Source organism: Mauremys mutica, chromosome 3, assembly GCF_020497125.1.
Source record: "Mauremys mutica isolate MM-2020 ecotype Southern chromosome 3, ASM2049712v1, whole genome shotgun sequence".
NCBI classification, from domain to species: Eukaryota; Metazoa; Chordata; order Testudines; family Geoemydidae; genus Mauremys; species Mauremys mutica.
This window is the reverse complement of record NC_059074.1, coordinates 114,876,777-114,894,198: the sequence shown is the minus strand read 5'-3', so window position 1 is coordinate 114,894,198 and position 17,422 is coordinate 114,876,777. Positions and strand designations below refer to the sequence as shown.

The 17,422-nt window shown below is 42.2% G+C and overlaps 1 protein-coding gene across 1 annotated transcript in view; it reads left to right on the top strand.

Moving 5' to 3' along the window:
- Positions 1 to 17,422, top strand: part of SYNE1 (spectrin repeat containing nuclear envelope protein 1) — a 468,360-nt gene that overhangs the window by 324,008 nt on the left and 126,930 nt on the right. The window contains exons 92-95 of the mRNA XM_045009096.1: positions 6,575 to 6,742; positions 8,773 to 8,934; positions 11,141 to 11,335; positions 15,674 to 15,847. Of these exons, the coding sequence (XP_044865031.1) occupies positions 6,575 to 6,742; positions 8,773 to 8,934; positions 11,141 to 11,335; positions 15,674 to 15,847 (699 nt within the window). The remainder of the gene's footprint in view (positions 1 to 6,574; positions 6,743 to 8,772; positions 8,935 to 11,140; positions 11,336 to 15,673; positions 15,848 to 17,422) is intronic.

The following is a 17,422-nucleotide window of genomic DNA, read 5'->3' as shown; positions in this document are numbered from 1 at the left end:
TATAAACAAGTCGTCGTCTGTATCAAATTTTAGTTTATACTGACTTCAATAGTGCATTTTATGTAGCTTGCTGTAAAACAAGGCAAATATCTAGATGAGTTGATGTACCGCCTGGAAGACCTTTTCCTATGCTCAGGGGTATATGTACCCCTAGTTGAGAACCACAGCTATCGAATGTAATAGCCACCTTATAGAATTCAGTATAGAATCCTTCACCCACCACACACACACAAGTAGTATTCTATAGCAGTGTTTCCCAAACTTGGGACACCACTGGAAGCGGCACGGGCCGAGGGACATTGGTCTGGAGCAGCGAACCATGGCCAGTGAGAGCCGCGATCGGCTGAACCTGCAGACGCAGCAGGTAAACCAGCCCGGCCCGCCAGGGGCTTTCCCTACACAAGCGGCCTCCCAAGTTTGGGAAACACTGTTCTATAGGATATTTCAGTTTAACCTCTAGAGAGGAGATAATTCTGTCTTAATTTCTGTAAATATTTTGAGTAATTTTTATAGATCCTACTTAAGTTTCTGTAAGGGTCTCTTGGTTTCATCCCTATTGAACATCATGGACTTTTTACAAAAGGGGTACTTTTTCACACCTTGCTAAAATGCTACAAACTACTGGCGAAAAAAAGAAATAAGATCATGTCTCATTCTGGAGCACGATCCTGACCAGTGAAGAGTTGTATCACTTCTTACCCTATAATCCCTTGCTACTGTGGCTCTCTGCCTGGGCCACCCACAGTCAGCAGCAAGCATCATGATGATTAAGCTGCAGTTGGTTGTTCTTTTTCATTTACATCCAGTGATTATTTCAGTGTAATCATTGCACTGAAGACTCTATGCTTTAGCAAACAATTTAGATTTGCTGTGTTACTATATGCACTATGAAAGTCAAATGAAATTCAGTCTCCTGCTCTGTTTAAAAAAAAAAATGCATGCACTTTATGTCCATGTATTAGGCAGCTCTGGTCCAATGCTTTGGATCCTGCCTGCAATACCACAGACTTCCACTGGTCTTCACCAACCTTAGTTAATGAGTGATAAGGTTACTCCACATTCTCTCTAGCCCCACATTTTCCCAAAAACATGTTTTCTGAAATGTCCAGCCTTTTCCTGGAACAATCAGGGGAACATTACACTTTGTTGCTCCTTGGAGAATCAGTATTCAAGCGTTTGCTATTTTTATTGGAGTTACCAAACATTTCAGTTTAAACACAGCACTGGACTGTTTAGATTAAAAATAAAACAAGTTTATTTAATTAAGAAGAGAGACATTGTAAATGAGTACAAGTATAAGGTTTAAAGTCAGAAATGGTTACAAGAGAAATAAAGATAAAACATTTTCAAGTAACTAAAACTTAGCAAGCTAGACTTGGTTCTAGGTAAAATCCTCAACACACCTTTCTTTCAAGATAGCTGACCAAACTCCTGGATCAGGACCTATCTCCCAAAGTCAAAGGGCTGGTACCTTTTGTCGTCTTAGATGAAAGATAACTTGGGGTTTCTTGGCCCCTCTCTTTTATAGTCCAGTGAATCTTTTGAAATTGATTCTTCTGAAGAATACCTCCAGATAAATGTCTATATCCAGCTGAAAGGTAGGCAAAATGAAGTCGATCTTGAAGGAAGTTTCCTGATGATTCCTCCTCTGCTGGAGATGTCTGCTAAAATGCATTTTTTTTAGTTCCTGCCCCCTCCACTTCAAATGAATGAACATTAGACACGTGATTATCAGTTTCCTCCCCTGCCGTGATAATGTGTGGTTTGCCTCCACCACTTGTTTGGTTGATGAGTCTGTTTACAGGACATGTAAATACATTCTCATTGTCTTTCAAAATACTATGGAAGTAATACCCAGGTGGGGGAAACCACATTTCTTTCCTAGGCTGGGGTATTTTCTGCTTGGCTGGCAAACACATATTAAGAATTATAATTTCAGTTTATGTCCATAACTGCATCAGTTGCTTGCCCTACATTACATGAAGATGTTCATAAGCAGTGAGTTGTGAGCTTTTCATTGACATCTTGCACTGCACTTATCAGATATATTTCATGACATTAAAGAAGTGCGGTACATTGAACTGGTTAAGCCAGCTCCTGTTCATCACCAGATATCTGGGTGCCTTTTGTCCTCTGCCTTTGGGCTGTTCTTAATATCACAGATCATGAGCATAACAATGGCAATGCCAAGATACTACTTATAATAGACCAAAATAGAAGTGTATAAATACTAAAAAGATATCCCAAAACCTAGGAATGTGGTAAATTGACACTTGTACATTTTAAATATATAATATCAGTTGCTCACTAAATATATAATATCAGTTGCTCACTAAATACAGCAGCCATTAGGGCTGCTCTAAAGAGATCAGAACTAAAAGAGAACAACACCAAAAATATTAAATATGGGTATAAGCATAATTTTTAAACCCCCAAAGGATTTTAAAAGTTCTTATGGTGTACAGTGTTTCTGCAACAGATAGCAATCGCTTCGTGCAATTTGTTTTGAAACATAAGGAAATTAAGCAAATAGTTTGTTCCTCATAGGCCCTGTTCTGTGAGGTGCTGTGAGATGCTCAACTCCCACTGAAGCAAGTGGGAGTGGAGGAAGCTCAGCACTGGATTCAAAGCACTCCACGCCTCAGGGGAGAACGTCCTAATATTGTGTGTATGTTATTCACAAAGATAATCTTGAATCGGTCTTTTGTTTGTATGTCTGTGATATAAACACAGACCATATATCAGCATGCTAGCATCCACTGCAACTGTGAAGGAGGAAGCAATTACAGAAAGCCCCTTTTGGCTTGAAGTTTCTCGTACTTATTCTTTATTCAAAGATTTTTTTTTTCATTTGGTGCAATTTTTTGAGATATAAAAGCAGGGCACTGCTTGAACTGGGAAAGCTGAAGGGTTGACACACACCCATTCTGGCCACAGCGAGTCTTGTAATTCCAACACCGGGCCACAGTTAACATTTTCTCTCCCTGTCCAGGACTTAGTTAACAAACCTTCATCACCTCTCACCCTCATGAAATCTAGACAACAGCAGTAACAGACCTTGTCAGATTTATTATGCAACCAAAATATCCCCCCCTCCCCTGCCCTTAAATAGGGGAAACATCATAAGGAAGCATAAGTGCTGCTCTTGCTTTTGGACAGTTTCCACAGAGGAAAAAGGAGGTGGTTAGACTTCCATCCCTGTGCAGGGAAAGAATTTTTATATATAAAGCACACCAAAAATACACACTAACCAGAATACCCTGCCGAGATTGATGTGCTTAAATCTTTCTCTCCTTCCTTCCCCGCTCTCTGTCACTACTGAAATCTGACAACAGCAGCTGCCGCACTGTGAACGCGCAGAATGTACTGAAAGGGGGAAAGGGACTGGTTCAGTTCAGTTTTCCCTCCCCATCCTTCCTTATCTTAAAGTCTCAGAAATAAGTCAGCTGTCAAGGCCATGCAGATAGGCAGGAAGGTCCAGTGGAGACCTGAGTTCAAGTCCCTGCTCCACCATAGACTTCCAGCGTGAAGCTAGGCAAGTCACATAGTAACTTTGTTCCCCATCTGTAAAATGGGGATAGTATGTCCCTACGTCACAGGGTGTTGAAGCTAAATGCATTAAAAGATTGTGAGGCTATAGAAATGGGGGCCTATAAGTACCTTAGTTGGACAGATCTCGTCTCCCTGACAGGAGAGAAGATATGATGACTGTTTACCCAATATGAGCATAGGTGGCAAAGTCAGGACTTCAGTTATTTTGAAGTGACTTTGACTCAGCTATGCCTGTGCTCTGTACTATGATAACTTCTCACAAACATTCGAACATTTTTGTTTTTCTAGCATGTTTACTAGAATGTTTCAGAGACACATATCTGGTACCCCTCGGGGAATTCTGCGCCACTGCGCATCACAGAATTAATGCTCCTGGCAGATTTTACTTTCCCTACAGAACAATTGATTAATGTGCCCCTCCTCAGCAGCCGTGGGGGGTGTACGTCAGGATAAGCAGCAGGATAAGCCAGGGAGGCATTGAGGAGAAGGGCCGGCGAGAACCCCCTACAGAGTCCCGTTCTCCCTGCTCCCGGACCCCCCATGGAGCCGTCTGCAGCCAGATTACCACACACAGAATCTTCTCCCCCCACACTAAGCCCCTCCACACTTCCAGACACAGACCATGTAGATTGATAGCCATTACTTTTAGTTACATCATTGGAACTACCACTGAAGCAGGCCACATTTATGTTAGAAAGTTGTAGAAAGGCTGCTGTTTACCAAATGAAACAATTGAGTTGTTTGTATTTTCAAACTTCCCACAGCCGTTTGTTATATAATGAGCCAAGAATTGAGATATGTTCAATTTTAAAGAAATAATAAAACCAGTTTAAACGTAGGAAACCACAAATGTCCATTTTTACTTATCTCTTTATTTGCTCATCAGCTATTCAAGAAAGGACTAAACCATTTGTTTTAGATTAAAAAATAAATTGTTCCCATGTGAAAATCTTGCATGCCAAGTTTCGGCTTGAGCTTTGTAACTTGTGAGCCAGCAATATATTCATTCCTAACTGATCAAAAGATATTCCAAATTCTTATGAGGAAAAGAAGGAAAACATTTTAAACTCTTCTACAATATTCTGTGATCTTAAACTGTATTTTCAAAAATGGAATATATCTAACTCATATGTGTGTACAAATAAATAGAAATGTCCTTTGGCAACAAAGAGCTGTTGCCTCCATGAGATACAACACATAATTTCAGGCCCTTATTTCTAAATTCATACTCTTCTATACTATTTTCACACTTATTACTATACATTAAATGTTCAAAAATAAGAAACAAATGTTATCACTTAACAATTATTACCAATAAATATTACACAATTAAAAAGACATATTACATGGTTATGTTTCCTCTATATTTAAGCAGAATTCCCCACTGAATTCAACTGAATTCCCCAAATGATTACAAATAGAGGACACAGCATGGTCCCATATTTATTTTTTAAATGATTTCTCAAGCTTATTTAGTAAGCTACTCCTTTGAAATCTAAGACTTTGATCCCACACGGAGCTCTGCAGGGGCAGATCTTTGTGCCTGAATGCAGTCCCGTTGAATTCAGGTGGGGCTCCACATGAGTACAGGAGTCTATCAGTGTGGAGCTCTCTGAAGGACTGGGTCCAAACCATTAGAAAAAGATATGATGTGAAATAATGGACCTGAACCCTGGTTCAGGTTATACAGATGTAAATCAGGAGTAACTCTACCGAAGGTGATACCAGTAAAGTAATCAGTAATTGTTGAACTGGTGTATAAAAAATGAGATCAAAATCAATCTTTAACTGTTTTATGGGAGACACCAGGTTAAAAGTCATGGACTATATCCTGTAGCCCTTTATTCCAAATTCAATCAAAACTCCCACTGAATTGAGTGGGAATTTTGGCTGGTTAGGGAACACAGGTTTTGACCACTTCTAGTTCAAAGGGACTCTTTACCTGTGTTATTAGTGACCTCCTAGGTTATAAAAACTGAAGGATATTTTAAAAGCATCACTTTTATTTCTCCTACTTCAGCTCAATGTATGTCTATTCTTTATCAGAGGGGTAGCCGTGTTAGTCTGGTTCTGTAGAAGCAGCAAAGAATCCTGTGGCACCTTATAGACTAACAGACGTTTTGCAGCATGAGTCTTGCATCCGAAGAAGTGGGTATTCACCCACGAAAGCTCATGCTGCAAAACGTCTGTTAGTCTATAAGGTGCCACAGGATTCTTTGCTGTCTATTCTTTTTGTACCTTTCAGCTCAGACACTAACCTATCATTTTAACTGACATTCACAGCCAGTTACACTGTCTGCTTTAGTTGCACTAGCACAGTATTTCCCAAAGTGTGCTGCATACCTGGGGCGGGAGGGCAAATTGTTACAATCAAAGTGGGTTGACATTTAACAATACATTGCAGGGTAGGTGTGATTGGTTTCATTTTCCCCAGTGGAGCCTCAGCTTCCCAAAGTTTAGGAAAGGATGTGCTCACACAATATGGAGGAGTCTGCTTGTTTGACTGATTCTTTTCCTATCTCTCTAACCACTCTTTCAGTGTCTCCCTTGGTGACTCCTCCTCTCCTTCCCTCTTGGAGTCACAGTCCCCTGGTGCTATGTTCTTTGCCACTTCTACCCTTTATTCCTGAGTGATCTCATCCACTCTCATAGCTTTGACTGTCATCTCCCCACATTTGACTCTCAATTCTAGCTCTCCAGCCCTGACCTTTCCCCCACTGTTCAGACCTGAGTTGCCCTCCTGGCCTTTAGCTCAAAGACAGTAAGGCAAAAAACACATCATGTTCTCTGCCAAGTGCTCCCTTCTCCACTACGTTAGAGCTCCAAACCATATCAGTAGTTTTGCCGTGCACCACATTTTAATGTTTGTATGTTTGTTTATTAAAAAAAGAAAAAATAAGATAAACCATGGTCTTGGCTGTCAATAGATTTATACCTTAGAGTAGCTGTTAAGGGAATATAATTACAGCAAGGTGGTATATTTTTTGTTTTGAAAGTGCAATGTTGTGCTTGATGCTCGTAGGACATTGCTTATTACCAAGCCTTATCTGCTGAACAGTTGCAGACAGAAGCGGCCAAGATTCAGCCCAGCACATCATCCACTCCGGAGTTCTATGAGCCAGGCTTAGAGTCAGCTGCCAGTGCCAAACTGGATGATTTGCAGCGTTCTTGGGAAACACTGAAGAATGTGGTAAGTCCTTGAATGTAGAGGTATCAAAACTGAACTGTGGTATGTCTGTTTCATAGGAATAAAATGCAAACAACTAATTTACCTCAGAGGCGCAGCTCTACATAATAATTCTCAACACTTTTTGGTCTAAATGCTGGCATTCACATGGCAACAAGAACTGCCAGTCCCACATGGTATTATACCAGGCTGCATATATACAATGAAGGCAGGCTGTTGCCAGAGTGAATGAGGGTGATGGACTATCCGAGAACACACAAGGGCATAATTTGCATAGGTACTTCTGATTCACTAGTGGTGTGGAAATAAGTGTCTGAACAGTAGATGCTGAACCTTGGAGGGAACCCTGTAGCTGAGTGTCTGCACTCTAGAGCTTAGCAGGGAGTGGATGTGGGGAAGCCCTATTCTCTCCATCACCTCAATTGTGGCTTATTGTTATTTATTTGTAGCATGTAGATGCCCCAATGAGGAATTGGGGCCCCTTTGTGCTAAGCCGTGCACATGCTTGTAATGCAAAGATAGCCCCTACCTCAAAGAATTGACACTCTGAGTCTGAGAGACAATGGGTGAACACAGCAAACAGATGGGGAACATATGATTGTGCTTGGTATGATGGCCAGTGGTCTCAGCATACTAGCGGTCAGCCCATTTTCAAGTGTCTTGTAGGCAGCATGGCAAAGGTGAGTTTTGAGGAGAGATTTGTGGAGGCTCCGATTCAATTAACTGTGCCAAAGCCAGGTTCAATATTATCCCTATTTTTGCTGGACATTCTGGCATTTTCCCTACTTACTTGCACTGTTCTGGGGGGGGGCGGGGGAGGGAAGGAGGAGGTGTGTGTATACATTACTTGCAGTCGGTCGATAGTCTGCCATTTTCCCTACTTATTTAAGCCCTACTTTTTGAAAGACTTGTGCAAAATAAGGCCATTTGTAAGCCAGAAAATATGAGTAAATCATAAATGATGATAGCTCCCTCTAGAAACACACCAATTGTCATTAATGCCCAAATTCGTCTTTGGTAGTTCTGTGACTGAAGGTATACAGTTATACAGTTCCAAAGGAGGCTTGAGTAAAGATGGGCGTGTACCATCCAAAGTGACATTCTAAGCATGATAAGGGAAAAAAATTCTTTGTCTGTTCTAAGCCCACAAGGACTTTATTCCAGCTATGAATTGAAATAACCCTGCACAAAAATCCATGCATCCTGTATGGGAGGGCAGAGAAAGTTCAGGGATCCTGTTTCTGAGGATATGTCTACACTACATTCAGAGGTATGAAGGTAGCTCATGTAGGCATACGCAGGCTAGCTTTGATCTAGCTAGTGCAGCTAAATACAGAAGTGAGGACACAGTGCCATGGACCTTGGCACTCGTGAGGAACATGAGTACACACCCAGGGTTCCTGGCAGGTTTGTACAGCTCACACGAAAGCCCACACTGCCATGTCTTCACTACTATGTTTAGCAGCGCCAGCTGGATTAAAGCTAGTGCGAGTTTGCCTACCCAAGCTGCAGTCACACCTCTGATTGCAATGTAGGCATATCCTGAGAAGTACTGGATCAACCTGACACATTTATGCACAGCAGCAAAGCCCAGTTATCCAGCAATGTACAAACATAACCCATCCTATACACTTTTCCTCAGAGGTTCACTTATGTGGTATTAATTCGAATGCTTGCTAGAGACAGAGTAGCTATTATGTGGAATGTGGAACCATGCCTGTAGCAATTTATGCACATGGCATGTTTGTGTACATACAGCCCAGAATGTGGCAGGAGAAATGTGCTTAGTTTTCACCCTTTTATTAAAATAAGGGGGGTTAGGCATAGAAACTAGAATTTGGCCAACTGTGACTAAACATCCTTAGTATGACTGTTTTGCTATATAATTTATATTCTTAAAAACTGGTATTGCAGACCAAGCTCTTGGCTTAGTGTCCCATGGAAACCATGGATGTAGGAGGGAGAAGAGAGGAATGAGCAAAAACTTACTTCAGGAGACAGAATATCTGCTTACAGCTTGCTTTCTTCTTTAGATAAGTGAAAAGCAGCGCACCCTCTATGAAGCTCTTGAACGCCAGCAGAAATACCAAGACTCACTCCAGTCCATATCCACAAAAATGGAGACCATTGAGGTGAAGCTGAATGAAAGTTTGGAACCTGGCAAGAGCCCAGAGAGCCAGATGGCTGCACATCAGGTAAAGCTAACTAGCTACAGCTTTTGTTGAATTAAATGGCTGTATCATTGCTCACGGAATGCTTCACAAAAACATGCAGGCTGATTGAAACATTGTTTAAAATGTAATTTTTCTATTTAGGAAAGAGCTCCCTGCAGACTGCTCCTCCACTTGAACTCCCCACTGTTATGGAGATGGGAAAAGATTTACGAAGTGACTCAAAAAAAAAAGAGAGGGTTTAGACCATCATTTTCAGCAAAACACAGTGTGTCAGTCAGCACAGCATTTGGCCGTTCACAATGTTTAAATTTGCCAGTTAAGGGAAGAGAAGACTATAACTAGTTTGGGTGCATTTTAATCAGTTTTATTCTGATCTTTGGCTTGTTATCAGCACAGATGATGGTTATCTTAGGAAATGAGGCTCTGAAATAATAAGACTGTATAATAACCATTTTGTTCTGATAGCCACACAACATGCACGTTTCTAACCTTGCATCCGAAGAAGTGGGTATTCACCCACGAAAGCTCATGCTGCAAAACGTCTGTTAGTCTATAAGGTGCCACAGGATTCTTTGCTGTTTCTAACCTTGACACAAGTGATAAGAGCACAAGAGAAGCAAAATAATAGAGTTGAAATCTCCCATGTAGATCTCAGAGTAGGATTTTTCCCTTAGCATATACAACTTTACTGTCAGAGCAATGGGCTATACCAGTATTTTCATTTTTGACTCATTTTATCAGGGTTCATACTCAGCTGCTTAAAGCTTCAAATTAAAATCTGGAAAATTTCCATGGCACAGAAATCTGGATGGCCTGTGCCACCTGGAGATATTTGCACTCACAAGTGAGCGAAGTCCATAGGGTGGGAGGGTAGATGATGCCAGAGAGGAAGCATTTGTCCCACCCCTTCATGTGGGAAGGAGGAAGATGCAGTATCCCAGCCAGCTAGTCATCGTATTTAAAAATGGGTTCGGTTTAGCCTTTCAAAATTATCTATCCCAAGGAGAAAAATGATGGGCCTAATTTTCTGCCCACACTTAATCCACCCTCCCTTTTTGTGCTCACAAAGTAATTGACATGCAGTTTGCTATTTAGACATGCCTCTGACTGGGACTGTTTATCAAATTGTTAGATATATAAATTATATAATTTGCACCCCCAAATAATTGTGGGAACAAAACTGCACATGCAGATGTGGATGCAGAAAGGTTGCAAAAATCTGGACCCAGACAGTCTTCTGGGCTGCATATGTTTTCTAGCCATGCTCTGACAAAAATAACATAATAGAAAATTGAACTCCCATTGTAATGGAAAACCCTTCCAGTATTCCTGTTAGTGAACAGTATTCAAACGGCACACTTCAGAAAATTAAAACTAGACTCAACAAAATACTAGTTCAGAATGTGGCAACCTGCCTTCTTGGCAGCTACTGTAGCTGAGTGCTCCAGGTACTTCAGGGACTCCAGTCAAATACTGGATTCAGTGCAAGCCCTGGTCCTGATCTCCAAAACAATCCATGAGTTAGTATCAAGCTGTCTGAAGAGCCACCTTTCCCTTCAGTGGGAGCGTTGTGCAATTAAGGAACACAGAATTTGGTTCTTTGTAGTTTGAGCCAAACAAACTCTTCTGGATCTGAAGCATCCATGCAGAGGGGCTGGCAAGGGGCCATCCCCTACTGATTTGCCTGGAAGGTGGGTTCTAAAATGGGAATGGTAGAAGGACGTCCCTATGCAGCATAGAGGCATCTTCTGAATGTTTATGTATCCGGGTGGATGTTTTCAGTTCCTCCTTAAAACTAAAACCCGCTATAATTTTAGGTTAATTGAATTTTCTAGTTGGACCCATGTCACAGCCATATTTAAAATAATATTGTCTTTTCTGTCTGCTATAGACAACCTCTTGTACAGCCTTAAATGTTTGCTGTGGAGCTCAAGCTCGCTTATAAAATTTCCTACAGATTGCTAATAATTATATATCTGAAATCCACGTTTAAATTAGGAGATGTAATGATCCCCAAATAAGCATAGAAATTAAAGCTCCAATCTTTCTAGCCCCCTGATCTTGAAGAATAAAATATGATAAACTGCATTGCAGTGAGTTCTGTGTTAACACATTTGCACTCACTTAGACCACTTCCATTTTAGTTTCTTATACCAGTATGTGTTTCTTTACATTTTTTTCCAATAAGAAATGAACCAATTTGTCTGACTGCTTCTACTTTGAATAGGCTTTGATGGATGAGATTCTGATGTTACAAGATGAAATCAGTGAGCTTCAAACATCGTTAGCAGAGGAATTGCTGTCGGAATCACTGGACACAGATGCTGCTGATCAGTTGGCTTTGCAGTCCACGCTCACGGTCCTGGCAGAGAGAATGGCCACTATTAGAATGAAAGCTTCAGGAAAACGACAACTGCTAGAGGTACAAGAGAACTTTGAAAGGATTTTTTGTTTTTTCCCCACATTTCTGATTCTGAAAACTGCTTTTAGCATATTTAAATAGACAAGGACTTTTTTCTTCCAAAGACTTCAGTTGCTGCAACATTCCACTCTGCTGATATCACAATGTGTACTTCAGTATATGTAAAATGCTACACGTGAGAGACCTTGTGCTACTGTACTCTCCTCTGGGTTTTTGTCATGTTGATAATTGTTTTTACTTTCCTATTACCCCCTGACCACCCAGCTTTTATCCTGATTGATCCTCTGTTCCTCCTTCCCTTCTATTTTAGGTAATTCTCCACAAACTTTAGTTCAGCTTCAGTCTGATTTCAGTTTTTCATTCTTTCACATTGAGAAACTTGCCCAATCATCCTGTTAACCAAAGGGCCAGCCTGGTTCTCACCATAATCACAGTACTAAATATTTCTGTTTCCCTCCCATTAGCCAAAGCAACACACAAAGATACTTCTACTCTCAGGCAATCCTCCTCCTGTACCTGCTAATCAAAGGACCAACTTTATTCCTTCTGTCCCTTCTGCCTCCTCTGTGTATTAACTTCAGTATCAGCCAATTTCTCTTCTCTCATTTTTAGAAAAACTCCCCATTGACCGAGCAGAATTTCCATGAACATCCTCTCCTGTGACTCCTCACACTTCAAGTTACTCTGAAAAAATTGCAATATAAGGTTGCAAATGTATTGTTCCTCAGTGACTTCCAGTTGAGAGCTGGCAGCCCTGAAATATCACTCTAGGATATCGATGGCAAACAATGTTGTTTCCAGCTCACATATCACCACCAGTAGTAAAAATTATTCAGGCTTTAAAAGCCTGGCCCTTGGCTACACATACCCATCCCTATTGTCTTCATGGGATCTTTAAAGGAGTTGTACATGTTAACGGGGAGGAATGTAACTCTGTAGTTGGAAGCAGTAAACTGTAATTTTTATCTTTACATAAGCAGGTATGACTTTGAATACCAACAGGAAGCAGAACTATTATGTAATAAGGTGACATTCTTAGTCACTGTTCAGAGTAGAACCACATTTTAAGGAATTATTAGCCAATCACCTTTAAATACTCTCAGTTAAATGAATACTGGACCCACCCCAGTTTTGCTTTCTTCTCACTTTCCCTTCCACCAAGGAAATGCTCCTCAAACCTTGTTTAATTTTTTTTAGCAATTCAGTCCGTAATCTCAGGGAATAAGAGCATCAAAACACCCCGTTCAGTGGTCAAGCATAATTTTTTTTAATTAGCCTTAGATAACATTACTTCAGTATGTGCAGTGTTCCCTAGATATTATACTTACCCCAGGAGAAGTAAAATAAAGTAAATGCTGCGCATGCTGAGATAGTATTATCTAAGGCAGGGGCGGGCAAACTTTTTGGCCTGAGGGCCGCACTGGGTTTTGTAAATTGTATGGAGGGCCAGTTAGGGGAGGGGGTCATGGCTTTGCCCCCACCTCCTATCTGCCCCCTCTGGACCCCTGCCCTATCCACACCCCCCCCCAGCTCCCTGTCCCCTGACTGCCCCCGGACCCCTGCCACCCCATCCAACCCCTCCTCTCATTCCTGACAGCCCCCCCGGGACCCCTGCCCCATCCAGCCACCCCTTCTCCCTGTCCCCTGACTGCCCCTTGCCACCGTCATTCAGTCTCCCCTCCTTTCTGACTGCCCGCCCCCCAGGATCCCTGCCCTATTCAACTCCCCTGTTCCCCCCCCAACCACTATCCACACCCCCGCCCCCGATCACCACCCCGAACTCCCCTGCCCTCTATCTAACCCCCCCTGCTCCCTGCCCCCTTACGGTGCTGCCTGGAGCACCGGTGGCTGGCGACACTACAGCCGCGCCACCCAGCTGGAGCCGAGCCACGCTGCTTTCGCCGCCGCCGCCACCATGCAGCACAGAGACTGAGTCAGGCCAGCTCTGTGGTTGCGCTGCCCCAGGAGCTCTCAACCCCACGCCCAGAGCATTGCGCCAGCGGTGGAGCGAGTGAGCTGAGGCTGTGGGCGAGGGGGAACAGCGGGAAGGGGCTGGAGGTGAGCCTCCTGGGCCAGGAACTCGGGGGGCAGGCAGGACGGTCGGCCGTAGTTTGCCCACCTCTGATCTAAGGTGATACTAGAATGTTTTAAGGACAAGGACTTTACTAACCAAGCTGGAAGTTAAGGGATGGAGTGAAAACTGAGGAACAAAACAGTTTGAAAGAGATAGCATGCATACGCTGTTCTATTTATGTTGAGTTTTTCAATTAGCTTTTTTCAGTTAGCAGGAAGATGGGCCCTTTCATTTTTCTGACTACTGACTTTAACAGAATTACTTGAAAGCATTTTTAATTTTTCACTAACTGCTTACATTCAGAAATGTTGCAGAGTTTTGCAGGTAAGAGAATGCAATCACATTATGCGTCTGGCTACAGTCTTTCATATAAGATTACTTTAAATACTGAAGGTTTGGTTCTGTTCTGTGTTGTGCTGTGTCATTTGATATGTTTATACCACAATCAAAGGTGTGATTGCAGCGCACTCACAAAAGAAATACTCGGACAAGCTTTATGTGAACCAGCATGGCTAAAAATAGCAATGTAGATGCAGTGGCACGGACTTAAGCGTGGGCTATACAAGCATGCCCAGGACCCTAGATACTCACATTGCTAGCTCATTTTAGCTGCATCGTCGCTGCTATTTTTAGCCATGCTAGTGTGGGTACATCTACCCATGCAGCAGTCACACCTCAGATTGCCGCACAGACATACCCTAAGAGGCAGAGCACAGAACTCACAGCCCAGCGGGAGGGGAGAGAAGGCTAACATGGCTTCCTAATCCTGGTCTACTCTGGAACCCCCAGCATAATTTCGCCCAGGGACCCTGTCTAAATTATGGCAGTTCCTAGGGCTGCCCTGTGAGGAGTAGTGCTGAGTGCTGCAGTTGCACCCCCGGCACACCTCCTGTGCCCCCAGGACTTGAAAAAGAGTCCTTAGGAGGCAGCCTTTGGACTCTCCATAGTGCCTGAACTGGGAGAATCCTCTCAGCCAGAACCAGGGCTCTTAGGACCCTTTTATGTGCCATAAAGGTCCTGGAACAAGAATGAGGACCTCCCTCTGTATAGCTTGCATTTTGTAGCACTGGGCTATATGTTTGCTTGATTGCATTTAGGAGATCATAGCAAATAAATACAAAGAGGCAAGTGCTTATGACTGATTTTACATAAATGCAAGGCCAAATGCTGCTCTGTTATACTAGAATATTGATTTTTTATAGAGTAACAGAGCAAATTTATCCCGCGGTATTAATCCAGTCATTATTTCCAGTCCTGTTTGTACCTACTGAAGAACATCAATATGATACTGTGTAATATTTCACAGGCTTAGCCAATGTAGGGTATTATTGCTCTTGCCTTCTGCTATTTTTTCTTATTATTGTACAGAAAGCAAGCTCTGCCTACATCCGTGAGGAATATAAATATAGAAATATTTTTAGAGCGGTGTGATATACAGATTGTACTGCCATGAGTGTGGGATGTGCATGTTACTCCACATGTGGAAGTAACTAACAAGTAAACTAGAACTTGAATAGTGTTAAATTCAGTATTTGCTGGCTGAGATACTTAACCAACTGCAGAATTCTTTCAAAAGTCCTGCGGTGTAATTTATCTTCTTTAAGATAAAATGAACAAGATAAACATCTAGAAAACTACCCAGAACCTTAACATATGCTGTGTCTAGTATTTGCCTACCCCCAATAGGACCTGATTAATAGCCCAATTAATTCAATGGAAAGATTCCCATTCACTTCAGTTGGCTTTGGATCATACTTATAAAGAGGAAGTATGAACTCAGTGTGTGTCATGGAAATGTTGGGCCATATCTTCAGCTAGTGTATAGCAGCGTAGCTCCAGTGACTTCAGTGGAAGTACACCGATTTATACCAGCTGAGAATCTGGCTCCTTTTATAATAGAGAATTCCAGGTGTTAAAGAACTGTTTTTGTAGGTGGAAGCATTATTATAAGATTTTCCAGTTGCTATGCAAAAATGGACAGATGATGGCTGGAGAACTTGTGTGTGAAAGAGAGAGAGAGATAGAAACATACAATGTATCAGTAGTCTTTTAAAAAAGACAATACTCTTAATGATGGAATAGTATGGTAATTTTATTGTACATTCTGCATATAGAAGTTATTGGTTCAAACTCGGTTCTACATTCTGGCTGCAACGGCCTTTCTCACATCCTACTATATTGCCATTTAAGGTACCTCTCATCTGCTTTATATGGTATTTCTAAAGAAAGACCCCCCCAAATAACAGCCCACATTGTACCACTAGGAAAAACTCAATGAGCAGCTAGAAGAACAGCGACAAGAGCAAGCCCTGCAGAGATATCGCTGTGAAGCTGATGAGCTTGACCATTGGCTACTCAATACTAGAGCCTCTTTGGACACCACTTTGATTACTTCTGAGGAACCCATGGACATGGAGGCTCAACTGGTTGACTGTCAGGTAAAACAATAATGATGGTTCAGTTCTTCTACTATTACACTGAGTAATACCTTGTTCCATGAATAGTTCCATTGACTTCAGTGACATCACTGTGGAATTAGAAAAGTAGAATCAGGCCTATTCTTTGTTACCATGTGAAGGGACACACCCTCCGGGAGGAGGCTAAGGAGCTCTTCTGGGCCTGTGCTGCACTAGCAAGGCGCACCTGCAGGGCTTGTTCAGCCCAGAACAGGAGGAGCTTAAAAGGGGAAATTTACCACGGTAAGGCATGGTGAACAGTAAGAAGACTCCTCCTCCAAGAGACTGAGGGTAACTGAGGAGGAGTCAGCTGTGGGAAAAACTATTCCCAGAGGTGCCCTGGCTGTCAGCAAAGCAGTATGCCCCAGGAAGAGGGGTAGGAGGTAAACTCCTTGAAGGGGCAATAGATTTTGGGAGACTAAGCTGATAAAGCCAAACATCCTGTGGCTGTCTGAGATACTGTCTCTTTTCCAGCCACTCCAAGTGTTGCCAGCTGGGGTAGAAGAGAAGGTAAATTATGGACAGTGGGACCTGCGGGGAGGGAGGGGATGTCTAGGAAGCTTTTTCCACCCACATACCTACAAAAAGAGGGATCAAGCACAGTCAAAACATGTTTTAAAAGGCACAATATTTAAACATAATGTTAACAAACTGTTATATTCTGGTTACTGAGATCCTTGGGATTATAACCTTCCAACAAAAAATGGAACCTTAATATTTAAAACTTTTGTTGAGAAAGTTAAGGATGCCCAGTGATAGCTTGTGCCCTTTTAGAACATTGAGTTCAGCAAAACTCAAACTTCTGAAAACCAGAAAATACTGAGTTTAGGTAAAGCCAGCGACCTTAAATCTACCCCCTTTCAAGATGGCAATAGCCCCTGGGAATTATCGGCATACACTCCAGCTGCATTTGCTGTGTTAGATGTAGCTTGTTCTGCATGGTGGAAGAATAAGTTGGTGTAGCTTGGAAAAGCTGTGATTGTGATATGAGGAGATCTGGATCTGAGTCCCCCCATGTGAGGCATCAAAGGAAAGAGGTGCATGAGTACCTTGAGGTCTGCATCTCTGCAATACAGAATTGTGGAGGTGGTGACAGTAGCAGGGCACTGGGGTCATCTTGCAATGTCTTGAGATATGAGAACTGTCTGTGGAGGTAATGATGGGAGGGGGAAAGTACAGGTTTAGGTGGTATCCTGTGTGCAAGTGTGAAGTGGTTATATAAGGATAGGAAGTGGCAGTTAAATTTTACAAGTGTAGTATTGTGTCAGACAAGTAGGCTCAGTGTTTGAGCATGGTGCAGATAGAGCCTGTCCTTCACAGTGAAAAGTCAGAGTGGGAGTGTGTGTGTTATGGGAGTTGTGAGGCATCGCTCAAAGAGGGCAGAGTTGAAGTTGGATAGGTGTTTACCTGAACTTGGTATGTCCTGGTTTTCAAAAGTTTGAGTTGTGCTGAACTCGATGTTCTGGAAGGACACAAGCTATCACTGGGCAGCCTTAACTCTGCATTAATGTAGTCTTTTTTGCCATTTAATTTCCTAGTTTTTTAAACAGAGAAATG